This window comes from Kryptolebias marmoratus, linkage group LG14, assembly GCF_001649575.2.
Source record: "Kryptolebias marmoratus isolate JLee-2015 linkage group LG14, ASM164957v2, whole genome shotgun sequence".
In the NCBI taxonomy this organism is placed as follows: Eukaryota; Metazoa; Chordata; class Actinopteri; order Cyprinodontiformes; family Rivulidae; genus Kryptolebias; species Kryptolebias marmoratus.
In genome coordinates this window covers 20,219,104-20,246,928 of record NC_051443.1, presented here as the reverse complement: position 1 = coordinate 20,246,928, position 27,825 = coordinate 20,219,104, and the positions used below count along the sequence as shown (strand labels likewise).

General features: G+C 41.3%; 2 protein-coding genes across 3 annotated transcripts; one reads left to right on the top strand and one right to left on the bottom strand.

Annotated features, from left to right (window-relative positions):
• The first annotated feature begins 7,084 nt into the window (after window positions 1–7,084).
• Window positions 7,085–14,170, top strand: LOC108232628 (T-box-containing protein TBX6L). Of its 2 annotated transcripts, XM_037979299.1 has the most exons (10): window positions 7,085–8,041; window positions 8,161–9,840; window positions 10,257–10,404; window positions 10,584–10,686; window positions 11,227–11,391; window positions 11,472–11,618; window positions 11,713–11,789; window positions 12,532–12,605; window positions 12,709–12,901; window positions 13,034–14,170. In XM_037979299.1, the coding sequence occupies exons 2-10, from the start codon at window positions 9,717–9,719 to the stop codon at window positions 13,230–13,232; spliced, it is 1,230 nt and encodes a 409-aa protein (XP_037835227.1). In that variant the 5' UTR covers window positions 7,085–8,041; window positions 8,161–9,716; the 3' UTR covers window positions 13,233–14,170. The 2 variants fall into 2 exon arrangements, with proteins under 2 accessions (XP_037835227.1, XP_017266030.1); XM_017410541.3 differs by having other exon boundaries at window positions 7,085–9,840.
• A 3,037-nt stretch (window positions 14,171–17,207) lies between these two features.
• crkl (v-crk avian sarcoma virus CT10 oncogene homolog-like) lies at window positions 17,208–26,921 on the bottom strand. The gene is made up of 3 exons (XM_017410744.3): window positions 25,664–26,921; window positions 24,128–24,602; window positions 17,208–19,359 (listed from the first exon to the last, which is right to left on the bottom strand). The coding sequence occupies exons 1-3, from the start codon at window positions 25,972–25,974 to the stop codon at window positions 19,225–19,227; spliced, it is 921 nt and encodes a 306-aa protein (XP_017266233.1). The 5' UTR covers window positions 25,975–26,921; the 3' UTR covers window positions 17,208–19,224.
• Between the last annotated feature and the right edge of the window lie 904 nt (window positions 26,922–27,825).

The window sequence follows — 27,825 nt, the reverse complement described above, 5'->3', positions numbered from 1 at the left end:
GCTCTGCAAAAATGAGCTAGAGACATTTTTGTGTTGGCTAAGGTCGATTAGCTGCGGCGGCCATCTTTAATCAGGTTGACTCCAAAAACGAATCAGTTGGAGAGGGACATCCAGTGATTACTTTCTGAGAGTTTTATTAGTGAGATATTTTGCTAACAGCGCAGACAGATGAACACACGCAGCATGGGCCGGATGACCGTCCCCCTTCGCCCTTCAGCAGCAGGCGATAAAGATCCAAACAAGTTAAGCCAAGCCAACACAAGAAGCAGTAAAAGTGACGACGCCTTATCCACATCTTTACTTGGAGCAGCCAGTAAAGTGAATTAGGTTGTGAATTAGGACAATAAGGCTCGTGAACCACAGATAAAAAAATAAATAAATAAAAACAACTCTGGCACTGCCACAACAAGGCCAGAGTGTGCAGGCGGAGTGTTACAAACAAGGTCTGGAAATCATCCAGGGTAGCAGGAGCGCTGCTGTGAATCAGAACTCATATCCTTCCAGCTGAGTGCCCCAACCACCGCTTTCCATTCACCTCCAAGTGACTCGCAAACTTAGAAAAGTCGAAACCAAAACCATCTGCACAATCAGACATCAGCAGACCGAATTTCAGGAACAGACGTCGTAATGAATCCCGCAATCCACTCAAACATATGTCCATAAAATACGAGCTCTTAACGGCTTACGGCGATGTCAGAAAACTTCTGCTCGTGTGTCGAGGTGGAAGCTCCAGTTTTCTTACCTGAAATCTGTTGACTCGGCTCCAAAACAAGAACCTGCTGTTCTTGTTCATCTCCGGGCTGGAAGCATTTTTCCTAACAAGTTCCCTGCTGTCAAACCAAGGTTCATATTCCTGTTTACTTTAATGCCTCCAGCGACATCATTATGGGATTTATTATGGCTGTAAAGATATATTTACCTACAAACTTATATATTTGACTTGAGAGGTTTTTGCAGTTATTGCAACACCAAGTGGACTGTGTATATTTTAAGCCGTGTTTTTATTGTATAATATTTTTGTAGAAAATTAAAATATATATATATATATATATATATATATATATATATATATATATTTCATGCCTTTTTATTAGCCAAATTCTTTCGGACCTTCCTGTGGTTTTTCTGGGCAGAGGGCGTTGTTATGCAGTGAAAAGGAGTCGAAGCTTTAACGCAGATAAAGATAACATCCCAGTTTTGCAGACACCGACTGTCGCTGCTCTCCACCTCTCTGCTCCTCCCAGGCCATGTTTTTTGTCTTGTAATGGTCACTGCTGCTGTTTATCAGGGATGCAAATCGCACCAAATCAATCAACCCACTCTCTCTCTGAGAGGCTGTAAAAAGAGATCTGCTGACGGAGGATCTACACGGCATGTTGGGCTTTCTTAAAGGGATGCTTCATTCACATTCTAATATGCCATCAGGCGACAGTGTGAACAGTATCCAGCCCTGAAGTAATCCAAATTTCGCAGAAGAGGACGCAATGTCACTGGAGTCGCATGTTTATGAAAGTAAATATGGACGCTACACATGCCAGCGTGTGCACATCAACACCGCAGCCGTCGTCCAATCGGAGCTGACAAAAATGTGCGCCCTGCTTGTTTTATCCAATGTTTTCATTTGATCTTGCTGTGAATGCTGGCGAACGCCATTCACCAGCTAATCCCCAGCATTCGCAGGCCAATGAGATGCTGGCTGGTCTGACGGGGCCCAGAAGAAAACGGATTGCTGCTGTCTTTAAAACAACTCCAGTCTGAAAAGTTTCATGTCAGTTCATGTAAACGCTATTTTAGAAATTTGTCAATTTGTCATTATACAGTTACTCTGGCAATATATCTCAAAATTTCCCTCGGCTGCTGCCACTATTTTTTAAATAAACCCTATGTAAATTATTGTGTCGTGCTAAACTGACCTGAATGTAATGGTTTATAAAATAGCTTTCGCACAAAACTTAAAAAAAAAAGTGTTTCAGTTGTTGCAGTTGTTTTAAGATGGCAGCAATCCAACTTGGTCGTGGCCCCCTCGGACTAGCCATTAGCTCGTCAATCCAGTCAGAATCGACCTCTGTCTCCAAACTGAGGTGAGTCAAAAAGCAACCTGCAGCAGGTAAGATAGTTACATCTGAACTGTTGTGTTAACAAAGAACTTGTCACTCAATCCAAACGATATTCTTTCACTTGCACACTCCTCAGAGATCAAAGTCAGCAGGATCTCAGATTTGTTTAAAACGTTGTACATACACATATACAGACATGCAAAAAAATATTTAAAAATCACAATACGAGCACCTTTCACCATGGTCCTGATTGTCACAAATACAAATACAGAAACACATGACAGTATTTGTGTAGATATTTGTTGGTGTTTTCTACCCCGAGGCCAGAAATTCAACCACAGACTGCAGGCCCGTAACTTTACTCCATTTTGAGGTAAAATTAAGTTTAAAAGTTTAAGGAGTCACTCATTCGGCACTTCTGCCGACGGCAGCATGTTTCCTTCCCTTCTCCTGACACACTCCGCTGGTATTAATTAACTGGAGTGGCTCAGCAGCCAACAGGAGAGCACCTGCACCCACAGGCAAACACAGCACCGATGGGTCAAGTTCTCCGGGCGTGCTTTAACAAGGTAATAATTAACAAACTCGTGTATTTCATTTAGCAATTCCAAAAGAAATGACTGAAAACATGTTTCAAGGCAAAAAATGATGATATACAGCCACAGAGAGCGGATGTGTGGCACTGTCACTTCCCGAGTCGTCACATGGCCCAGACTGAACCGATCGATTACTCTGTAACTAAAATATTCAAGACTAGGTGGAAGTGCGTGCAACGCTGAGAGCTTGCAGTGGAATGGCCGATGGGAAGGCGGCATGTGGCAAACGGAGAAACAACTGGGCAGGAAGTGAAAGTCTCTGCAACAGACTGATGTGGAGGTTCGACACAGACGCACAGGCAAGAAATGAGAACTGGAAGCCAGAGAAGAAAAATCAGTATTGCACAGAAATAGAAGTGGAGACAAAGAAGAAATGAAATGTGATCTCTGGAGAGACGGTGGCAAAGACAAGGAAGCAATTTAGCTGCACAAACCCATAATCCAGGTGGGATTTACAGAGCTGTTTCCACAACAGCTTATTGTTCAATTTGTTTAAAAAACTATTGTAATAAGGACTTGGACAGCATTTTAATAGTCTGAGAAAAAAAACAGGCTTTAAATGAGGTGTTTAACCAGATTATTTCATTTATTTGGAGGTAAAACCTGAGAAGTGGGCTTTAACAACGTTAGTAATAATCCCTCGTTCAACAAACTCTGAACAGGCACTTAAATCATTTCCATCTGGTCCTCGATGCCCCAAAATAAAAATAAAACTTAAAAGAAATTATTAGAAAAATGCTTTCTATTCATACATTTTGATATAAATTAAAACAAAGTCTCAGTTTCAGTCCAGAGTGCAGCCCTGGGGTCTTTCATGTTTAGCCAAACCTCTTTCCGTAGTGTTACCCATTAACCCCTTGACTACTGACACCGTTTCTGAAAAGCTTTGTATGTACATCTGTATTTTTTTTTTCTTTTTCTTTTCCTAGTGCATCTCAGTTTGAAGGCTAAGGCCCTAACCCTCAATCCCTCCCCACCCATCACAAAAGTAATGAGGACATCCTTAAAATTTGACAGTAATGCCCATAAAGTAGGGGTAATGGGAAATAAAAGAAATCTTGCCCATCCATGCAGCAGAAGCTAAAGAATGCCTGACTTTAGACATACAGGAAAGCAGAGAACGGTGTGGATTTCATTGTTTCTCAAAATGTATTCAAAACAGCCTTTAAAAGAAGAAAGAAAAATAGACTAACCCCCTTTTTTTTTTTCGATTTAACTAGCAGCATGCAGAACCAATTGGTTGCCATTATTTAACCACCGTGAGCTCAGTGGTCAGACAGCACCAAGCCTCTGAGACACCAGGCACCTACTCTCAGCGGGACCAAAAACTGGAACAATACTCCTGATTTCACACTCGCTTCTCACCAGTGCTGATAAGCATGTGCATATGGGTTTGTGTCCAAATTCAGGGGGGGGTAGGGGGGGTTGGGGTCTTGGGATTGCACCCCCGTACACAAACTAAGAGTTGGTGTTCATGGGCAGAGAGGAGCAGCTGCTGTTGCGGCTGTCCGTTGAGCTCCATGCCTGTCCTCACACACATCAAAGCTGGCGCAGGTGCAGAATACACAACACGCTCCTCCCAGCTCCTGACAAAGAACAACTTCCAAGTCATGCGAGATTGTTGGAGGTAACTGGGTTCTAAGGTACTTGTTTCTGGACAACAATGGGAATTATAACAAATAAAAATAATAATAAAAAAGAAAATCTTTAGAGGAAGAAGAATGAAAAGTCGTAGCGTTTGGATTTCGGCACTCACAGGCCAGGTAGTGTATAAATCCTACAGCCTCCGAAGCATTCCCACAAGTGATGAGCATTACAAGTATGCAAATTTATTTAAATACATGAAGCACTCCTGGCGGGCCGTGGAGCCCTTTCTTTAATCGGAAATGACACCTGAAGGTGTTTGCTCCTATTATCGCTGGCAGAGCTCTTGCAGGCCGGGAAGAGCCAATCGATCAGTCTGAATTGAACCAAGCAGGGGCTGAAATATTTGCTGCTGGAGCAATTTCCTCCAAAACCTGGAAAGTGTTGTGAGGTGGGCTGAGAGGATGTTGTGCTCGGTTACTTGTGAGATGTAGCACCTATACAGCAAAGGTCTTCCACTATATATATATATATATATATATATATATATATATATACGTGTGTGTGTGTGTGTGTGTGTGTGTTTCAATTACAACCTTTTTACCATTGACAAGGAGCAACAATCATCAAAGCGGGATGGGTTTGTTTTTCACCATCTTTACTCCTCCTGGATGATGCACATATCTATAGGTTGTGACGTTTTTATGAAAACTGACTTTCTGGATGCTTTAAAACGAAACACGAATGGAAATATTTAGTAGAATTGTGGTTTTTGTTTAACTGACAACATGCAGACGTCTACCTGAAACATATTTCTCCACCTTTTGTTTGTATTGTGCTGCCCCCTGCTGGTGATAAAATGTACATTTGGTCTCAAGTGAAGAGCCTTTTAATTTTTGAAGCCTTTATCCTCCAGACTGCATTGAGCTGCTTTCCTGGTGACTGCAATCAAAAAGGTGCATCTTTAATAAATAAGTCCAAATGACGACAGCACATTTAGAGTCACATTTCACACCACAGTGCTGCATCCTTCTGTCGGACTCAAAGCTTTGTGTGCTTCTCTGGACTCAGGGTTCTTCCTGAGGCGGATGGAGCACCATGGAGACCTGCAGGCATCTCAGGGCTGAGCTCGTTCAGGTTCCTGCCTAAAATATTTCTGCGTGGCTCTGTTCAAAGTCACAGGGGATCAAGGGAGTTTGGGACTTGTCAAAAAGAAAAAAAAAAAGTTGCATTATTTATACACAAATCTTTTTGTGGAACTTTTGGGAACCTAATTACAGTTCTGGGGTGTTTTTTCTTTGTTGTTGTTGTTGTTGTTCCAGGAGCTGTCTCTATGAATTATTGTCTTTTAGGAAATTCCTTTTCAGTGTTTTTAAATTTTTATCCACGACTGTCTCCTCCGGTCTCAGCACTCACTGCCTTCCCTTCGCCCCTTCATTTGCTCCTGCACTGGTCTGTTTGTCACAGTTTCTTATGAACTCTGTCCATTTCTGCCTTTAATCATTTTCCATCGATTTTCAGATAATTACTAACACTTTTTACGATTACAAATTGGTTACCTTACTCATTAGAACATATCATTAAAAATCCTTTAAATGCAATATCAGAACAGAAAAAAAAAAACATTTTAGAAAATTAAATTACAGATATAGTAAATGTTCATTTAGTTGAGCATTTATGGGCCTAATGCTCAGGTGTAGTGTCTTAATTTTTAATATTCTAGTGCTTCAAAAATTGCATTAGTCCTCCTAAAAATTAATTTTAAAAAGCATGTTACAAACAGTTTAAACTCTTTAAAATAAAGGTTTGTTTTTTTACTACATTAGGTGCAGAAAAGTTCATTTTACTCACTCTGTGAGTAACTCACTCTGTTCTGTGGCAACTATTTTACAAAGTTCTCCAGTAGGTGGCGGTACTGTGCTTTGACATTATTGGGGTTTCTAAACTTTTTTTTCTTTTCATTGAATTTGATGGCTAACTTTAAAAACTACCACATTATAAATGTCGTTTATTATAGTAAAGACTAAAATTAGGGATAAAAAATGTATTGTAAAAATCACAACAGGTATTTATATACATATTAAGTGTGTTTGTGTGTCTGTCTGTTAGCAAAATATCTCATGAACCAGTGGACAGGTTTTATTAGAACTCTCAGGAAATAATTATTGGATGTGCATCTAAAACTGATTAACCTTTGGGGTCAGTCTGATTAAGAATGGCTGTCGCAGCAAAGTATCCTTAGCAAACAGAAAAATTGTTATAACTCTGTGAGTTTTACAGATAATGAACTAAAATGTGGTGTGGTAGTAGCTGAGAGTGATTCTCAGCACATAGTCTAACAGATTGCACGAGATCCTTACTTAAAACTCCGGAATGAACTCTGGAGTCAATTCTGTCTGTTAGCAAAATATCTCATGAACCAATGGACAGCTTTTAATGAAACTTTCAGAACGTAACCACTGGGTGGATTTTCACAACTGATTAAGTTTTGCAGTCAACCAGATTCAAGATGGCCACGACAGCTAATCAACCTTAGGAAATTAAAGAATGGCTCCAACGTGGTGAGTTTTACAGATACGGAGCTAAAAAATTGGTGTAGTAGTAGTGCATCTACAAATATCACATGAGGTTGTGAATAATGTTATTTTCTAGATTTTACCAAAAATGATGAACTCCATCATTTCTCAGCATTTGATGATCTTAGTCTAAAACTATATGCAATCCTTCAAGGGATGCTAGTTGCTAGTCTCTCAATCTTTATTGACAACTAACTTTTTTTTTTTTGCAGCTTTGTGGGTCACCAAGCCTAACGTCCCTCCTGTTCGGATCAGTTATCACCACGTCTATCGATTATCAGCACTAGTATCTGTTTTCTGTGGCTCAGAGTTAAGGGCGGTTTAGAAATTCACTTTTCCTGCTGACACACACACACACACAAAAAGAAAAAAAAAAAAAAACTACAAACAAAAACAAAACATCCTTCTTTTCTGGAAATGGAATTCCTTTCTCGGGAACACCTTCGCAATTCCGGAGCTTTCCCGCCCAGTTTTGTTTTAAACTGCGTCCGAGCGGTGAACCAATCCCGCCGCCACATCTGAGCCTCCGGAGCGCGGGCCGTGCTCTGCAGCCTCTGCAAACACGCTGAAACCACAGCGCTTCCTGTCGTCAGATCCTGTCGCTGCAGCGGGACTGATGGTGCAGGTCAACAAGCACAGCAGATGTTGCAAACAAACATTTGCACTTTAACGTCTGCGTTTGCAGTTTTAAAGTTCATTTGTGCTCCTTTTGCACAACATTGCATCAAACTCCGATGCGCTGCTTTGCACTCTAACGCACAACCAACAGCAGTGGCTCGCTGACGTTAGTGCTGCTCAGCCTGGTTATTAGCAGAGGCAGATGTGGTTGCATAGTTTCAGAGGTGACACATGCCACAGGCAAAAAAAAAAAAAACAGAACAAATTCCATCCTCACGCCTCAGTTTGATTTAAGCAGAGAAGTGTTTCAACTTGTCTTTTGATGGAGCAGAAAACTCCCGCTGAGGCACCAAGTCAGGCTCTTTCCAAAAGCTTTAAAATCCCAGGAATGTTGTTCCTCGCGGAGTTAACGTAATATCACTGCCCTGAGTACATCACAGCGTCTCCATATTCATCACTCATTATTCTACCAAAACGTAAGAACACATCATATCACACTGAAGCAGAAATAACTGGAAGCAACACTTAAAACACACTGTGTGTACCTGGTACTTACAGGGTACTTACAAGGCAGCTACTAGATACTAGGGTGCATGGTACTACTAAACTGGTATGTACTGGGTTGAATTATGTATTTATACTGGAGATTTCTGCTTAAATGTGATTTGACCAACTTCTGAGTCCAACTTTATATATGTATTTTTTTATAATTTAACTTTTTTTTGCCAGGTTGGTCGATTGAGAACTTCTGAATCAGGCACCTACTTGGTAAGTACCAAGTGTATACTCTGTAAGTACCTGGTACTTGCTGGGTACTTACATAGTATCATGTATGTACAGGATACCAGTTACATACCCAGTAAGTTCCATGTAAGTAGCTGGAACACAGGATACATCCCAAGTACTTATTGGTCATGTACCAGGAAGCCGTCTGGAACATACAGTACCAGGTACATACCCAGTGTACTTTGTGCGTACCCTGTAAGTACCAGGTATGCGCCTGTTGCGTACCAAATACATACTCTGTACCAAAAAAGAAGCTTGTGACAGGTATGTACCAGCTATAACCCTACTAAGTAGTAAGTACATACTCAGTAAATACCTAGTATGTACTGTGCACATAGCAGATATGTACACAATATCTACCAGGTGAGTCCCTGGTACTTTACCTGATACAGACCATGTAAGTACCCAGTATCTACAGAGTGATTACAGAGTATATGCCAGGTAAGTACCAGGTATGGGTCTTGAATTTAGCAACTATGTACCCAGAAAAATACAAATTTTCACTCTGAATTATTTAAAATGTTGATGCTTTCCCCTAATTTAAACATATTTCAGCTCTAGTGTGTGTGTGTGTGTGTGTGTGTGTGTGTGTGTTGAGGCTTCACTTGGCCTTTTCCTTACCTTTCATATTATTTTCATTTGCACCTTTTGAGTCAGACCATGGTGGATTTAAAGTTGTGGTCCGGCTCACCGTCCAGCTGAAAGTCCACTCGTCTTTCGGATGGATGACCTCACGCTGCCAGCAGGCACTCTGATATCAAGATCTAAACCCCTGCAGGAAAAGATCCCACTGAATTAATCAAAGTCCGTTTTAGTAGGTAGCCCAGGTTTTATCAAGTGGGGTTTTGTGGAAAGGGTCTGAACACTAGTTTTCCATGATACTTTCATGTAAACGGGCCATCGGAGAGGTCCATATTCCCCACCCGGTGCTTGAAAGACATCATGACACACAGGGGATGGAGGAAGAAGGGGCTGGGACCATTTGGCCAGATCAGGAGAGCTGGCCATTGTCAACGCCAGCCCCTCTGAAATCTCACATTTTACAAGCAATACACATTCAGAGCTGCAGGGCAGAGGCTCGTTTGTTCCCTCAGACTAGTTTAAATGCGGATCACTTTGCTGCTACTTGAACTGCAGGGTCAAAAAGGAGGGACAGATTATTCGTCAGCACATCTCTACACGCTTCATGTGTGGCATATAAACGTTGGTAACTGTTACAGTCAAACAGCAAAAGGCATAAAATTTGCAAATTCTTTGTCTTGAGGTGCAGGATACTAGATCACACGATAGTTCTGAGTACCTAAAGTATAAAAACTTTTTTTTTCTTCCATTAAAGCAAACGAAACAACAACAGCAAACCTGCATTTAACATCTTGTAATATCGTGACAGATTTAGCAGACTTTCAAGAAAAACACTGAACAGGTAACATTCTCACCTGCATCCTGGCTGACTGCACCCCATTGGGTGGTTTAGACCACACCCTTCTCTGCGGTGACCAATGGACTTCAGGCCTCAGACCACTGGACAGGGACTCCTGAAGGATCCCATTCATGTCCCAGCCTTTAAAAGCAGCAGCTTCTTTCCATGTGTGGTTGGTGGAGTCAACATGCCCAACATCTCTGGTAAGATGAATGTTATTTATGTAATAAAAAGCATGTGCTCTGACTTTGGACCTACTTAAAAAAAAAAAAAAAAAAAGTGATATGTTTTAGAAAACTTAGTATGACTTATATTTAAATCATTTTAAACTTTGCTAGTTTTGGTTACTTTTTCATGTGAAAAAAACTGTTTCTGGGTGCACAAAAACATGCAACAGATGTTTTACTGACTAAAGAGGACCACTAAGATAAAGATAAGAATTTATGTCTTGGTAAAAACATTTTAAACTTGCAGTTTCATTTACAAGAGCACATGTTTTGTTTCTCATTCTTTTACTGTAGTAAGCAGACCATTTGGGCTTCAATCTGAACTAAAAAAAAAAGAGCTAGCTGTTTTGCTTCTTTTTTTATTAAGGTTTGTTTGGTAAATTTCTCCCCAGACAGCAGACTGAATCAAAGCATGCCCCGGTCCCCGTCAGCCTCTCACTCCTACCAGCAGGGCCCCATCAGGATGACTCTAGAAAACTCTGAACTCTGGAAGTCTTTTCACAGGACTGGGACGGAGATGATTATAACAAAGCATGGAAGGTAATGATGCTTCCAAATGTCATTAGACTTAAGTTATTCCAGCGATTCTTTGATTCTGAACATATCTCGCCATGTGTGATGTATGTTATCCAAGCGTATGCTTCTGTTCTGGAGATAACATGATTCCAATGGAGATATTTACTCATTATATGACTCCTGACTTTGTGCGTTTGTCTTAGGAGAATGTTTCCACACTGCAGTATAAGTCTATGTGGGCTCCAACCCTCTGCAAACTATGTGATCATGGCGGACATTGTTCCTGTCGATACCTTCAAATATAAGGTATGATGAAATACGGTCAAATCGTTTCCTCGAGGATTAAAGCAGCCCTCTGCAGTGTGTTACAAGCAGCGGTCTGCAGTCAGACACCGTTCCATTCTGCCTAGTCTGGCTGAAACCATTCGCTGCTGCATATCAAAGCCTTTCATTGCTTCCTGTTTGTGCACTCCTGGCTGGAAGCCCAATCAATTAGCATCCCTCCTCATTCACAGTCAACGGACGAGGAGCAGCCTGCCTTCCATTCATTCAGCAGCTCTAATCGTTTTCTGTGGCCCATTTGGTCGCAATTATTGCTCTCAGCACACCAAGGCGATGAGTCACAAATCAAAGCATGTGAGGACGAGTTAAAAGGATGTTTGTGAGACTGTCATTTATTTCTGGTCTTTTTCTTGAACTTAAATGACCTAAAACTTACACATTGTTTTGTAGAGCAGCTATCAGGAGGAGAATTTCATGCTTCTTGGTGGATTCTGATTAATCACACATATCCTGAAGTCTCACACATGTTAATGCAGCATTCACCCCCCTGTTACTCCTCTGTAGTGGAAGAAGAAGCAGTGGGAGGTGGCAGGAAAGGCCGAGCCCCAGCCCCCGTGTCGGACATACATACACCCCGACTCCCCCGCTGTTGGAGGTCACTGGATGAAGCAGTCGTTGACTTTCCTGAAGTTGAAGCTCACCAACAACACGCTGGACCAGCACGGCCACGTAAAGCCCCGCTTCACCTCGAAACAAACCGGGTCACGTTGTGTTATGCTCTGCTAATGTTTGCTCTCCTTTCTTATCAGATCATCCTTCACTCCATGCACCGCTACTACCCACGGTTTCACGTGATCCAGGCAGACAGTCCCTACACCCTCTGCTGGGGCTCTTTTCAGACCTTCTCATTCCCAGAAACAGTGTTCACAGCTGTGACTGCCTACCAAAATCCAAAGGTCCCAATCTAGAAAAAAAAAAATCACTTTTTTTTTTTTAAACCAGCACAAGTTTCTGTTCTCTTCAAATGACACCTTTCCTCCCATTCTTTAGATCACCAAACTGAAGATTGACCACAACCCGTTTGCCAAGGGGTTCAGAAAAGGAGGCACCGATTCCCACAGAAAAAGGTACGTTTTGGCTCCACTTCACAATAAGGGTGCACTTATGAATGACTGAAAAGAAGTCATTCATTAGGTTGTAAATACTTAAAGACTTACAGTGCATTAAACTAAAAGGACAATAAACCAAATGTCTCGATCTTCTCTGACTGCTGAGAGTTGTAGCCATAAGATCCTGGTTTACTGAAGCTGCCATGTTGTATTTTTGGAATCAACCAACAGATTAGAATATATATTTGAGCGTACAACAACAGAACTACATGAAAAGACAAAAGTGAACTAAACACCTAGGAAAAAAAATCTATATAGTTTTCAAATTTTAGCTTAAAGTTCGTAGAGGGAAGGTTGCTTCTGTTCTGAGTTCAACTTCCTGGTTCATGTCAGAGATCTATCATTAAATACAGTCTTTGCTCTCAGCATTTATCTCTATTCTTCATCATTTAGATTTTAAATATCAAATTGTCAGTAAGTTGCCTACCTGTAAGCACTCTGAGGATTGTAGATACATTTGTTTTGGCATTTAACGTCATTTAGTTAAAAAAGTAAGCTGGGCAACTCGTAAAAAATTACATTTACCTGAATGAATAAAAACACAGTAATGGATCTTGCAGCCTTATTAAAGTGATATCTTCTTTAGTCATTCTTTTTTGAAGCACGTTTGAAAGTGGATGTGCAATGACTGTTTTGGTTTCTTTGTTGTTTTTGGTTCTTTTGACATTTAAAAAAATATGTAAATGTCATGTTTATTCAGGTGTCAAACAAAGAAAAGCTCTCCTGAAAAAAGACCCTCTAAGGAAAGCAAAGACCTTCGCAGCAGTTCTCCAGGTATTATTCATAAATATAATATTTTACACACAGATGTAATAATTGTACTGCACATGGAACAGAAAGGTATTTATCTGAGCTGGATGTTGTATTTCCCTGTCAGGCCTGCAGAGGATGCCCTCCGCCTCTCAGCCAGCCTCCGCACCGCCATCTCTGAAGGGAGGTGACCTCTCAGCCTGGGGCCCAGAGCAGGACTCCTCTGAGACGTTACACCCAGAGCCCTTGGAGCTACACGACTACGACTACAGCTGCGAGGAGCAGATGGTGCCTGCAGCCGCGGCATACCAGCCTTACAGGTCCGACTCTCAAACAGGACGCTGAGAAACGATGAGATCTTTGTAAATGCACTTCAACGCTTGAGGACGTGTTCGACTTGTTACATGAACTGCGTGATCTTTAGAGTCTGTCTCTTTCTTTCTTTCTTCCAGGTGTGTGGAGTACACTAGACTCTCCTTACCGTCCGGAGACAGAGACCCAGCAGAGACCTTTCTTCAGCCTCCACCTCCCCCACTTTCCACAACTCACCAGAGCACCCAGCAGTCGGCCTGCCACTACAGTCACCAGGGTTACCACAGCAGCTCGGCAGACTGGAGCCAGTACCCGCTTTTCTCCTACTCCTGCTGGTGAACAAGGACAACAGCTTTGTCCTCGATGGAAAATTCAATCAACAAAAGGCATAAAGGAACAAAAAACGTGCTTAAACACATTTAGACAAACACGTGACACCTGTTAGGTTTTAATAAAACTCCATAACGTTTAAAATATTTCCAAGATCCTTCATTATAGTTAATAGTAGTTTAAGTTTGGTCAGTTTCATCAGTCAGACATCCTGTTCACTTAAAGATCCTGATGGTTTCCTTGAAGTTTTGCACACGTACTACAATAAAATGCCAAAGCAGATCTGATTCGACATCTTTATACAGCATATCGAACAGGACAAATTTAATGTGTGCTCACATCTTGCTTTTTTGTTTGTGTGTTCTGGATATAATGCTGTGGAAATAAATATCAGGCATGTTTTAGTATTTTAATAAAATCTAGGTATTTCCAACTAAGCAAGGATTGCATCCCAGTGCAAAAGATGGCAACAAATTTATTCGAATTGTGTGTTTTCACTTCAATTTAGTCATTCATGCAGCTTCAGTCCGCTGAGACACCGAGGAATGTGAGATCAAGACAAGAAAACTACAATCAGATCAGCAATTTATAAGTTTCTGGTCGTTTCCTTCAAAAGAAGGAAGCAAAGCATGCATGTTTGATTAACTGGCAACCTTACGTCGCCCTGAGGGATAAGTGTGCCTCAGCATGTGGTCCTGTGATGGACTGGAAACCTGTTCTCAGGTCTACCTCTGACTGATGGAGATAATCACCAGCTCCCCACAAATCAAGGGGAAAAAATGTTTGAATGAGAGTTTAGAAACTGGATAAACACCTCAGATTCTTTATGTTCATGGAGCTCCTTATGTAGTTTTTGGGTCCCACTGCAGCTCTGCAGAGACAGCCGGGGTCGTGAGTTGTTCTCGTCGCCACATGAACATATAAAAATAAATACAAATAAGAACAAATCTTGACTGTTTATGATCTGTTGGTGCTAAGAGTTTGTGTTCGGGGAGGACTCTCAGCTCCTACGTCAGATTTTAGCTCAGGATCTGTAAATCTTACTGAGTTGCAGCCATTTTTGGGTTTGCTAAGATCGATTAGCTGTGGAGGCCATCTTAAATCTCGCAGACTCCAAAAATTAATCGGCTGGAGGTGTGCTTCTGATGATTACTTTCTGAGCTTCATAAACGGGATGTTTGGACGTAGAACACACACACAGGCAGTTACCTGTGGCCTGTTGGTTTATGGCAGCAGGTGGCAATGATCCCAAATGTGTGACTAATAGTCAAAAATCCAAGAATCAACATTAAAAACACGTGCAGGTCCACCTGCACGACAAGCAGCTTCTACATGAGAGCATCAAAGGCCTGCTGAGGACACCAATGATGAGAAAAGAGATGAGAGATTAACCAAAAGAAGCGTGTCTGACCTAAAAAAGAGCCAACAGAGCGAGCGAGCGAGCATTATTATCACAGTCTGGCATGTTTCCCCAGCAGAAGGCAGGAACGTCTGCACTCTAAATGTTTCACGAGAGCCACAAATGGAACACTCTCAGCGCTTCAGGGGGGCAGAGCTGCAAAGGCAGTTTCTAGAGCGAACACAATCTACATCACCGGGCAAAATGCTGGTAGAGCAGCATCGGTGGCAACCCCTGTCAACAAAAAATAAAATAGCTTCTCATCACAACACCTAATTGGTGTTAGACTGCATGTAGACTGCAGTGGATCGAGTGCATCATATGGGTTTGCAGTGAACTGTTGTAATATTTTTACGTGGGTTTTCTCCGCCTGAAGTGGTATTTCGCTTTTTATCTAAATAACATTCAGATCGAATGCTATTTAGATCATTAATTTTCCAACAACAACCTCTTATCATGCAAAACAAGTCCTGTGAATTTGGAGACATTTGTTCTTTTTTTGCAAAAGTTACCAGGGGGGAAACAAATATTTCAGTCGTCTGAAATAATCGGTTCCCCCTCTAAAACATGGGACAAAGATAATTTACCAACAAGTCCTTACCTGTGTTTATTCCTCTTATGATAGTACTAATAATATTATATTATTAGCACATTTTATTCCTAAAATTTTTTTTTTTTTGTTGTTTTTTTAATGAGAAACATTTGCCCCTCTAAACAATTCTGTTAATAGATAAGTCATTATTTATTTTAATTATTATTTTTTCCACATTATTGTCTATATTGTCCATAACAGAGTCTGTCTGTCTATCTATCATGCCCAGCAGAACAGTGGGTTAACTTCGCCAAAACAAGTTGTTTGACCTTTCACGGCCTCCGTGTAGGTGAAAGGAAAAAGTGACTGCAGCCTCTAAACTTCAACGGCCTGTTTTTAAAATCATGATAAGTTGATGATTTACCTTGTCTGGTCATCCAATTTGAACTTCCTCTTTTTTTGTGTATACCTACGCTGTAGAGGTCTTAAAAACAAAGAAGAGGCTTCCTCTACGTGGTTAATTTTTTACACATCAACCGCATCAAGTTTTTTAAAAAATGCTCGTAAAACCATTACATTTAAATGAGTCTGGTAACTTCCGCTTCCTGATCTTTAAAAAAATAAAATAATAATAATTAAAAAAAACAAAAACTTCTCAGGGTCTAAAATGCAACTTAAATGAAAAATCTTATTTCTTTTTGAGTCAGGACTCTCAAGAATGACAAGATAACAATTCTTCTTTCTTACCGGTCCTCTCTTCCTTTAGTACTAGAGTTTGTGTAAAACAAATTAGCAGCTGATTGGAACAAACAATGTTAAAATCTGTTGTTTTACAATCTATGGGCATACTGGCATGAATATGTTGGGATGTGCTTACTGGCTGGGTTTTCTACGCTTACAGGTAATGGTTGTGGAAGCAGAAACACAAATCTCTTCCTGACATCTAAACCACATGAAAAAGGAATCTGAATAAACAAATTATTTGTTCCACAACACTAATATGCATGCAAACACTGGACTTATAGGAAAATAAGGCAGGGCCTCTTGTTTTCTCACCCTAAAAATAGCAATGCTAATCACTTTAAACACACTCTGTCCTCATTCCAATTCTGAAATAAGCTTCTAAAGGTGTGTGTATATATACATACATAGTGTATATATTTTAAGACTGAAAGCAGAGGCACAGCTACTGCCCGGTGTGCTGCATGTATATTATACGCTGGACTAATCTGTCATTAAAGATGATCAATAGTTTCCTGTGGATTGGTCATGGCTCCCATATAACAGACTAATGAATCAAACGTGGCTGAGTCTGACCTTTCCTGAGGGCACAGGCTGTGTGTGTGTGTGTGTGTGTGTGTGTTGTGGTCGATAAAGTCCATTACCAGCGCTGCCTGTCAGCCAGCTTGGATGGTAGATAAACAAGCTGTTTGGGCCAGTTTTAAAAAAAACATTAACTGGAAGAACTGCACGTAAAAAAATCCCTGAACTTTAAGCACTTCGGTGAGCTACTAACAGCAAACGGATGTATTAAAGAATAGTTTATTCCTTATGGAGTGGAAAAGTTATGAAAAATTAATCTTAGCTGTTTGAATGGCCTCAATCTGGGGAAATAGTTCCCCCAAATTAAGAACTGCTCATCCTTTCGGTGAAAATTAAACCGTTTCCCCCAAACAGGAGGTCATTCTAACAGATCTTAGTTCAAACCATTTTTACAGAACCTCACGTCAAAGATCCAAAGCACCCCTTTAAATGTTTTGCACCTCTGCTCTAACAAACACAGAACATCAGCGACACTGCCCTTGAAAAGTCCCCCCCGTTCCACATCTCTGGGTCAGTTGACGGTTCTTTTCTTAGCACTTCATTAAAACTCATTAATTGGTTCCTTCCTCCTGGGCGCAGGCAGAATCAAAAGTGGAAGTGTGGAAAAAAAAATGAGAGCAGGAGCGGCCGTCCCGTGCTCCAGAAAGCTTAACGAACGCGTCCACACCCCACACCATCTGTGCGGCGCAGCAGGCAAGTAGGGCGCCCCAAAGACAGCAGAAGAAACGGCTTAAAGAAGTAGACATTTGTTTATTTTACTTGTTCTGTACATAAAAGGGGTCAATACCAGCACAGGTGTTAACCATGGGAAATATTAACACATGTATATGGCATAAGAAAATAAAAAAGGCACAATTTTCAGTTTTTAAGTAAAGGTCAGGCTTTCCTAGAAATATGAGAGGAGAACACAGTAATACTGTTAATGCGATAACAAAAATCAAAACAACTCGGAAGCAAGAGAAATGTGAGTTGACCTGGAGTAAGGAAATATTCACGGCGTATTGCTTGATTAGATTTTAATCACTTTAACGAGTTAAACCTATTCTGAGCCGTTTGCACAATCCAGCGAGGATTAAAATCTGAAAACCTTTTATTGAACGAGATTAATGACAATAAGCAGCATTTGACCAGGAAGACCATCTCCCCCGGCCAAGAGGTCATGCACACGGGCAACCAGCAGGCATTTCTTTTTCCCTTTTACAAAATAAAAACACTTCACTCGTTTTCAAAATGCTTGATTTAAAAACCGAAACTGACTAAAAACGAACGAAGAGGATGCAGGGTGGAAGGAACGACGGGAACAGTGAGCACCAAGACGACACGAGGAGAGTTCTGATCAGTCTGACAGCAGAGATCGGCACCGTTTGCACAACTGTTCGACATTAAGAGGTCCTACACGTCCGCAGAACCCGTTTGAGCACAGATACACGGACAAAAACATCCTCCCTTCTGCTCTGCTAGATTCTGTTTCCACTCCCAAATAATAAAAACGTTTTAAACTCATTTAAAAACCAGAGTCAGGCGGGACCTCGTGCACTCAAAGAAGAAATTTATTCTACATTATTCTGAAGGCATTTATGGGATTTCATTGGCTTGCTGAAGTATTTCTCCTGTCCTGACCTTTTCCTGAAAAGCAAAGTCTTTTATTTCGGTCCAAACACCTAAAAATGTCATTTTTTAGTTTGGGAAGTACGGCCCATGGTACTTGCTGACATTTGCAAACCAGATAAAAGCGTGGCACTCCTATGAGAAATGTTGAGAGATTTCTTTTAGGGCTCTGTTCTGGCAGCACTAAAAGTCTGCTAGACTGTCTTCTTAGATTTAAAAAATAAAATAAAATAAAAGTTACCCTTCAGAGCAGAAATGTCTCAGAATGAAGGAAAAAATGCTTTACATCAGCTGGCACAAACAGGGAATAAACAATAAATCAACAAATGGTCCTGTCATGTATTATTGAACAAAAGATAAATAGAGGTGGAGAACAAGTGACATGACTCAGCTTAGATGCCCCACATACCCAATAATCCTTCTGCTTCTACAGACAGCCTTAAAACAAGAAAAACAGAGAAGTCAATCTCAACTTATGGCCAGAAGTTGGATGTGTGTGCGTGCTGATGGTAAAAGGTAAAACAGTGATTTGATCGATCAAAACAAAGAAAAGAAGAAGTCATTTTACTGGCTGGTCAGCTCCTTGTTGCCTCAGTGCTCTTTAAAGTCCACGGAGATGTCGCTCCCCCCTGTGTTTACTGCACGTACAAACATCCTCACGTCAACAAAACACATACACTTTCCAAAAATTTAAAAAACAAAAAACGTCCGACACGACGAACATCCAGGAAGAAAACAGACGGGATGAAATGTGGTAGATAGCAGTTGTGAACACGCATGACATGCACTTTGACATAAAAACACACTCACACTGACGCCCAGTGATGATCTGGATTTCAAAATAAAATATTCAGTCTACAACTAAATGAGAAAAAACTAAACAAAAAACAAACCAGGGAGCTATGGGAAACTGGGTCATGTTTTAGTTTAGACTCGATGTCCAACAGCTGTAAACAGTCAGAAAGCCTTGCAACGGCTGGCAACAACAACAGAGGAGGGTGGGGGTCGCTCTCGTGGTTAGAACCCCCGCCTCCAAGCAGGCAAGCGCATAACTGCGACACTGGCGGGGAGAGGTGGACACAGCCAGCAGACTCAGGTATACATCAATACCGGTGAGAGGGTCCAGCTGGGTTTCTGGGTCAGTCACTCTCGTCGGGATTCTGGGGGTCTATGATTTTGACGTGGGTGAAAGGGAAGAGCCCCCTTCGTCCGTTCACCTCCCCCTCCCACTGACCGCTGATGTTCATCCGCGTCACTTTAACAATGTCGCCGACCTGAGGGACGCAGACATGCACACATTTAGTTTATGTCACAAAAACTGAAAATTAATTATTTCAAAGAAAACCTGAGTTTTAAAAACTCTGATCGGTCTCTAGTTACAATTATGCAACATAACACTTGTTAGGTCACACATTAGGCTGTGGTTTAAACAGATGAAGGACAGAAGTGTCTCTCAGAGACCCCAGAGTCTTCAAAGCTTGTGTTCTTTAGGAAGATGAGAAACAAAGGCTCGACCGCCGTGTTCATGATTAAAAAAGAAATAAGGAAACCTATGTGCAGCATTAAAACTCCAAAAACATCCCAATTTAGACATTCTGTGTGATGACTGGAAAGTAGATCACTTACACGCTTATCGACAAATGATTAAAGTAAAACATTAGAAACTAGCATTCTTCATAGATCGATTAATCAGCTGAGATTTACAAAAAAAACAAACAAAAAAAAGGTTTAGATGATGCAGCAGCAAATAACCAGCTCACTGTAGCACACAGTTTAGGTGTTTATTACAAGGATGCTCTTTAATATACTGTATACATTTTAAGTGGCTGGTAAAAGCTTTAAGTGTTCTTGAATCCATATTTATTCAAGTTATATTTTTGTTACATTTCAATATAACACAGAATGTTGGGAAAGGAAAATCTGTGCTGAGTATCTGCTGTCATGATATCTAATGATCATCATCGGCCAATCGAAGAACTTAAAAACATCAGCTGACCTCTAGAATGCATATCGCCCACTGCCTTGCAGGCCAGAATTTCACATAAAGATCTCGGAAATTTCAGCTCAGTGAATCACACTAACTCCAGAAGTTAATAAATTCACATTTAATAATTACTTCCTGAGAATTTCATTAAAATCCATTCTGTGGTTCATAAGATTTTTTTTGCTAATAGACAAACACGCACAGACGCACATTAAAACCCACTTTTAATGGCGGCGAGCAAAAACATTAACATTCAGAGCACAGAATATGGAGGCAGTAACTCAAATGTACTTGTCGGGTGCCATCTGGGACTGAGATGAATAAATTATGACTCAGTTTCTGCTTCTTAAACTCCAGAGACCCCAAAATAATCCTGACAGAAACCCAAAAGGGTTCGTGCTTGAAGCATTGACACATTCTGAGCCAAAGGAGAGACGTGATGGGACGGAAGGAGGTACGCGCTTTCAGAATAAAGTCAGTTTCAGACAAACATTAAAAACACAGCAGGTTTATGGTGTTTCCTGCAGGTTCATTTTCTCCAAACAAACCAACTACAGAACGCAGGAAAGGTGTCCTTCATTTGCATTTTACAGGTTAATTTAGACACCATTTAGATCCATCTTCCTGTAACTTGCAGCGTAGCACATTTAAGGTACTTCCGGGAAAAAGGTTTAGTGAAATTAGACGGGTCAAAATCCTGAACGTAATAAAGACACGAGTAGTGGCTGCACAATCAATCAGCAGAGGGATGTTACCTAAATATAAGAGCAGAGACTGAGTTTAGTAAAAAACAAAAAGGTAAATCATCAAACAGTCAAACTTATAGTATTGAAAGCTGATTACTGTTCCAACTTCCTGCAGATACTACAGGAAATAACTGCAGATACTTCTCTCAGGAACATCTAAGTGGTCCTTCTACTGACTACCATTTCTACCACAGGAACCAGAAACCTAAGAAAGCGCATCATTTCTCAAGCTCGTGGAGCTAGCTTGAGAAATAAGCTCAGAAAGCCAAGTTCATATGAAGACAACAGTAAAGATGAGAAATGCAAGATTAGATTTAAACCTACGAGAATACAAGAGTTTGAGTAATTTGCTGATTGTTTGTAAAAACGGGGAGCAATGCACTTCAGAACTTGAAGGATTCCTGCATCGTCTGTCTTTAAATAATCTGTACAGAACAAACATTCAGACAAACAATGTTATTTTTTAAATTGTGGCATACTTTGAAACAAGCTTTCTCACTTCCCCTTTCCACTGCCTTGTCTGTGTACTTTAGTTACAGACATTAATCCACAATCTACCTTAGACCTCATAGGAGACATAAAATTAAAGGTCTGATGTTTACGTTCCTTGACCAAAATCTCAAGGGGAAAAACACCCGGTGCTTTTTGGGGAAATGTGGCTACTAAAAAAATAAATTAAAAAGTACAGTTTGGTAAAGCCACAGTAACCTGTGTACATTGTCACCTACTTTCAAATACTTGTCAAATGCAGCCATTATAGATGTGTAAACTACTAGCTAGGACACTTTGTTTCCCCACACAAATGTGGAAACAGAAAGCTAAAGAAAGAAGAACATGGTGGCAGAAAATGGCACAGTTACGCCAGCTTTGACATGACTGTGTCTGACTATGATGCCAACAAATGCAAAACTCCTATGACATTATTATCTTATCTTTTTAAATAAATGTAAAGAGGAAAAAAATGCTTCTCAATGACTCATCTTTTAGCAGCTGTGCAGATCAGAAGCAGGACTCCTGAAGATGTTACCAAAAATATCCCAACACACGCAATTGAACGCACGGTTACTTATTTGTGTCCACTGAACACGACTGAGGGCAAAACAGCATAAACCCTAAGAACCTAATCTAAACCATACGCCCAGTTTGATGCAGGACTAAACCAGAAGACACACCCTGGTAAATACAAGTTGCATTTATAGAGAACATAAATCGTAATAAGCTCATGGCAGAATGCAGCAAATCAAAATATTATCAAAAATGGGCAAACAAAGGCCACGTGTTAGCCATTTTGTTTAAAAAAAAATGTGAAAAATGTCGCTGAAAATGACGCATTGTGCTCCCAAGTTAACAAGTAGTTCTCGTCTCTTCAGGAACAACAAGAGGGATATTTGCTCGGTTTTGTTTAAAAGGTTCGAACTGTCTGATACTGTTAATGCTCACCCAGCAAAGAGCTACTTTCACTTCTCGGCAGTCCGGTTTGCTCCTGGAACTCTGTGTCCTTTACTATATAATATTTACACAAAGTAGCAAATGGGAGACAAACTAACACCTCGGTTTTACTTCTCATTCACACAATGATCATTTGCATGTTTTCTGAATAGACCGTTTTCTGTCCTTCCTCTCTAGTTTCTCAATCGTTATGAACAATTAAAACATTTCTTAAAAGGAAGCTGCTGTATTTAAATCTGTAACCAGCTAATGTTTCTTGTTTGCTTATCTGATTTGCATCACAACACCTGTGCAAGTACAACATGGGACATTTCTCTGATAAGAGTCATACTTAAAATGTGAACAAAAAGACGTAAAACAGAAGGACAGCATTCTTCTTTTTAAGGAGAGCCAACCTTTAGCTCAAAGCTCACTGACCTGGTTTTATTCAGCGTGGTCACAACATCCTCATTTCTATTCAGGACTGCTGAGATCAAGTGCCTCTCCGTGTCCATTCCAACAATCCCCCTGCAAACCCTGATATCACTAAACGGCAACAAAGCCAGCTTTAAAATAACTTCCATTTTTCTCTCTCCCCTGGGGGAAAAAAACCACCACAGCTCTGCCTGCTCAGTGAGCCAAAGCCTCGTCGTGTCCGTCGAGTACATTCTGAGTAAAACGTAAAACGTGGCGCGTTTCAACACGCCATTTGAGCAGAGAGAACGTCTGTAATAACGTGAAAGTCGAAAAAGGGCTGTGCGAGCTGTGGTCAGTTTAGCGTCAGCGGCAGCAAGCACATGTGAGAGGAAAACAAGCAGAGGTACTCAATCAAATCACTCAGTGGAGCTACAGTCAGGATGCTGTGGTCAGTCTCACCACAGAGTGCCTGCCATCACCTTTTTGTTAGTCATCTTGCAAAAAGAAACTGAACACGCTACAAACATGACCCCTGCTGCAGTATGCTGTCCCTGGTTTAATGAGAAGCAAAATAAAAATAAACAGAACAAATGTGCAACCACTAATCTGACATCACCTGGCTAAATATAACAAACGTTTGGAAACAGTCTGATTTGTCCTTATTTTAAAATATATTATTCACACTTTTAGCCACCGCTGCTGTTATAGCTCTCTCGATGTGACGTCAAGGCGAGTGTAAAAATAGCACTGAAAAGGTGTTGCAGAGTCAACAAGAGAAACTTCACACATTGAGCATGCAAAAGTGGACTGTTTTGCATGTTCAAGTCGTTTTAACTCTGTTCCCTTACAGAGCTCCGCTTTTCTCTCTTCCAGCTAACTTCCACGCACATTACAAAGAGACAGGATTGGGTTTGCATTTCCAAACTGTAAAACAATATCTCTGTCGCATGTTCTTTAGGAGGCTGAAGAAAGTCAGGATGTACAAATACAAGAAATTTGCTCCTATTTAAATTTAAAATGAATATTATTTTCCTGTGTTGTGATTTGAAAATCCCAAATATAATTATGCAAGCAATCAGCGAATGGTTCTTAGGCATTAAAATTTTTTTTTTGGACCAATCAAACTGGTATTATTAGATGTGTGTGAGATATATATATTAGCACAAATTATATTTTGCAACAGGTTGCTGTAATAAAGTAACTAAAAATCTGATTTTTAATTGGTTTTGGACAAAGTAGTAATGTGCAGATACAGGTTTGTCTTTTTAAGTTATGTGGCTTTTTAAAATGCTGGAGTACACGTTATTCTAAAGTAATATCAGCTATAAAGACTGAACTGAGAATAAGAAACGAGAAACTCCTTAGAATACACATTATATTAGATGAAAATGTGGTTTCTTGGAAGCAAGACATTTCGAAGGAACTCAAAACATTTTGCATTACTGTAATCCAAAAACTATAAGTTACCTCTAGAGCGAGAGCTGTTTTGTCATAGGCACAAGGCACTCGTTTCTGGATGGCCTTTGCCATGACGGGGCCATTCTGCGTCGAGGGGAGAGGGTTGATAACTGCTCCAGGTGTGCCAGGGGGCAGCGGAGGAGACGTCTGGGGCTGGGCGTAGGCGTTACTGAGGGTGTGGGAGGGCTCGGGTATCCCGTAGCTGTTGGAGTTGCGAGATCCATGCGTGGGCTGGCCGGGATGGGGCGGAGGTCGTACCAATTTCTCCACGTAGGGGACGGGGATCATCCCAACACGTCCGTCTCTATTTTTGGCACTCCACCACTGTTCCTCAGGCTTCTCCAGGATGATTAGGACCTCGCCCTTTCTGAACGGGAGGTCCTCTGCGTCGCTGCCAGTGAAGTCGTATAGTGTCCGCACGTACTCCTGGTTCTCCTCTTGGCCAATCAGGGGCTGGATGGGACTGTTGATGGTGCTCGGGTACCTTTGAACGATCACAACAATAACACAAAGGGCACAATCTGGTTACAATGAAAGTAGACAATGACTCTAAACAAAATGCATTCTTCAGTCAAGCATTACAGATATAATCTGCTAATGGCGTTCAGTAAAAGTTAATGTCAGACTAGGGGTAGCACGAGATACTGCCAGACTAAAACATCGAGATTTCTTGCTTAAGTGAAAATTGTCTTGTGAACAAAAACAAAGACAAAAGGCTCACGACTTTAAGTTATTACTGCAGCTACGTGCTGAGAAGAAAAGCCTCTGTCGCGCTTTTATTGAAAAACAGACTTAATGCCAAGTTCACATGGTCACTTGTCGACTTTGAAGCTGAGAAAAAGTTTTAAACCTCTTGTTAATTTGAGCTGAGAGGCAGAGAGTTGAAGTTTGAGGTAAATAAATAAATTGTAAGCCGTTTAATCATCTGTGTTAGCAGCTGTTTCAATTTTCATTGAGGGTTCTATAGCTGCTTTTATAGCTTTTGGAAACCAGTTAAAAAAATGTGAATAGAAAGGGAGACCTAAGAAATGAATAAAGGTCTTAATTTAAAAACAAATCAGAATATATTGTTAAAAGTTATATTTTCTTGAACATGGTATATTTGCTTATTTCTTCAAGAAAAGAAATAAATTGTGTTGCCATCCTGTGTGAAGGAGTTTAACATCCTTCTAAAAGGTCTAAAAAAGCCCTCATTAGAAATCAGGAAGGAAAGATGCCACTCAGTTGTGTCTGTGGCAAGTTTCTCCCCCTTTAAAAATATTGTTAAAATCTCGTCTTGTGAGCATTGCATCTCGTCTCGCGAGAAGTCACACCCCTATCGTTGACACACACATAAAAGTCAAAAATGAGACAAACAAGAGACAGGAAGGTGCATTTGGGGCGCTGATCTCAAATCAGCACCTTGCCATGTGTTTATGGTGCTGCAGTCCACCTCCCTGCCTTAAAATAGCAAACTGGGTGTTGCCAAATGCAAATTGGGCAAACAGGGTGCTTTATGACCCAACTCCTAAAGCAGAACAGCGGCGTGGTTCATAGCTGACTCACCTGGGAGCTGGCTCTATTAGCGTGGTCGTGTCCAGGTAGTGGATTTTGTAGAACTCCAGGAGAGCCGGGAGGTGCTCGAACTCCTGGTCGCCGATCTTGAACCTCTTGCTGGGCAGCGAGTTGATGATATAGTGAGACACCTTGGAGTTCTCGGACACCGACAGCACGTAGTCGCCGGGGCAGGTGGACGAGTCCCGGACGAGGAACATGCCGTGCCTCTGTCCCTGCAGCCGGTTCTGCGCCTCGTGCCGGGACACGGGTCCGAAATACCAGGCGGACCGATCCGAGGAGTCGAAGCGAGCGGTTGACATCTCTGTCCGGAAACAATAAGTTAACAAGTTCAAAAAAAAAAAAAGAGTCAAGTCGTGGTTCCAGTCGGCTTGTGTCTAGAAGATGCAGGGTAGGGCATGCAGTCGCCCTGTCACTGCTTTTTTTCCTACCCCCCTTCGAGTAATTTCTACACAAACTCGATTCAAATAATAACAAACAACTCCTTTCAGGCGGAGGCTGCGACTGACTTGATCCAACTTTGGAGCATTTCTGTAGCTTCAGCAGGTCTGAGGGAAAAGTAAAACAAAAAAAAAAGAAAAGAAAATTGTTGCGGGGGGCCAAAATGGAGAGAACTTACAAAACACAAACCAAAAACGGAGGCCAAAAGCAGCAAATGATCAATGAAGCTTCCTCCTTTTCGTTCCGCCTTCCGAGAAAACGCCGATCTTTTCTTCAGATAATTTATCCCCTTCAGTCAGTGTCAGTTGTGAGAACGGAACAAAAAAAACCGGTGGCCTCAGCTCAGTTTTTCATCCGATAAATCCCCATGTTGTCAGCGAACGGTCGGCAGCAGCCGCACGCAGTTAGCCAAATAAATACTTTAAAATCCGCTTTTTATTCGTCTCCTTGCGGCGTGACGCACGTCACAGAAAAGGGTTTTCGGTGCCTTCCCTCGACTCGCAGCAGACTTTAGAGGCAACACAGCAAGAAAAAATGGCGGCCCCGCAACACGTCTTCACACAAGAAACTGTTTCGAGGCAGCGGTTAGCCTGCTGCGCGTGCATCTCAGGAGGAGGTGCGGGTGGGTAGGAGGAAGGGAGGTCTGGACTCACGGCTGTGGAGCTCCCGCGTGCATTTCCAACCGGCTCGCGAGGCCTCCCGGGTCGGCGCGCACTTTTTTTTTTCCCAACCTCCCCGAATTTTTGAACGAGTCCTCTTCTCTCTCACTCGGAGCCACCAGAAGCGCGAGCGTTCGGAGCAGAATAAAAAAAATGGCGACGGGAGGGCAGGTCCCGCTTTCTACCCGTACGTCACCGACGTCAGGCGGGGAGGGGAGGGGAGGGGGGAAAAAAGGGGCCCGGTGACGTAGACACGGAATGGTCCCCACCCCCACGTCAAGAGCTGGGTGTCACTCAGTGTGTTTCCATTAAACGGGCAGAAAACACCGAAAAGTGACGATGCGTTGAGTGATGTGTGAATCCGCGAGAAGGCACTGTTTTATTTATTTATTTTTTTACGGCTGTTTTAGTTCCGAAAAACATTGTTTATTAGGTGCAAAAACAAGTCAAATAAGCCTAAAATGAGCCAAAAACGTGGTAAGAATCCGGCAGTTTTGCAAAACGTTAGATATTCATCGCAAACTAAGATATTAAACATAAAACAGGTTATCCTAAACGATATGGTGCAGGTTGAATGACAGCGGTTTTCCGGATAGATCGAAATGCAGGTATGCACTCAGTGTAAACAAAGCTTTCATTTGCATATTTCACTCAACAATTTGATGCAGAAATGCATCAGAGCTGTCAGACTTTGTGATCGCCAGTGGCTCTTCTGTGGATGGTACAATGGTTGACCTAGTTTTGATCACTTCAGCTGTTTCTGTATGTAAACAAACACACATGGTAGCTGGCCGCCATTCACAAATTTTACTCAAACACTTTTAGGACATTTTACCAGAGATATGAGAGGGAAAAAAGTACAGATTTTTATTTTATTTTTTGCATGTCTTTGTGACATTGCAATGAATACTACTTCAGATCAGACGCAAACAGAATGCAAATTTACACTTTTTCACTATCGCTACATAGTTTTAGTAATAAATTTATACATATGACTGCAAATATAGTAATTTAAATATTAGCTTATATAATTTTAACCAATAAGTCATATGT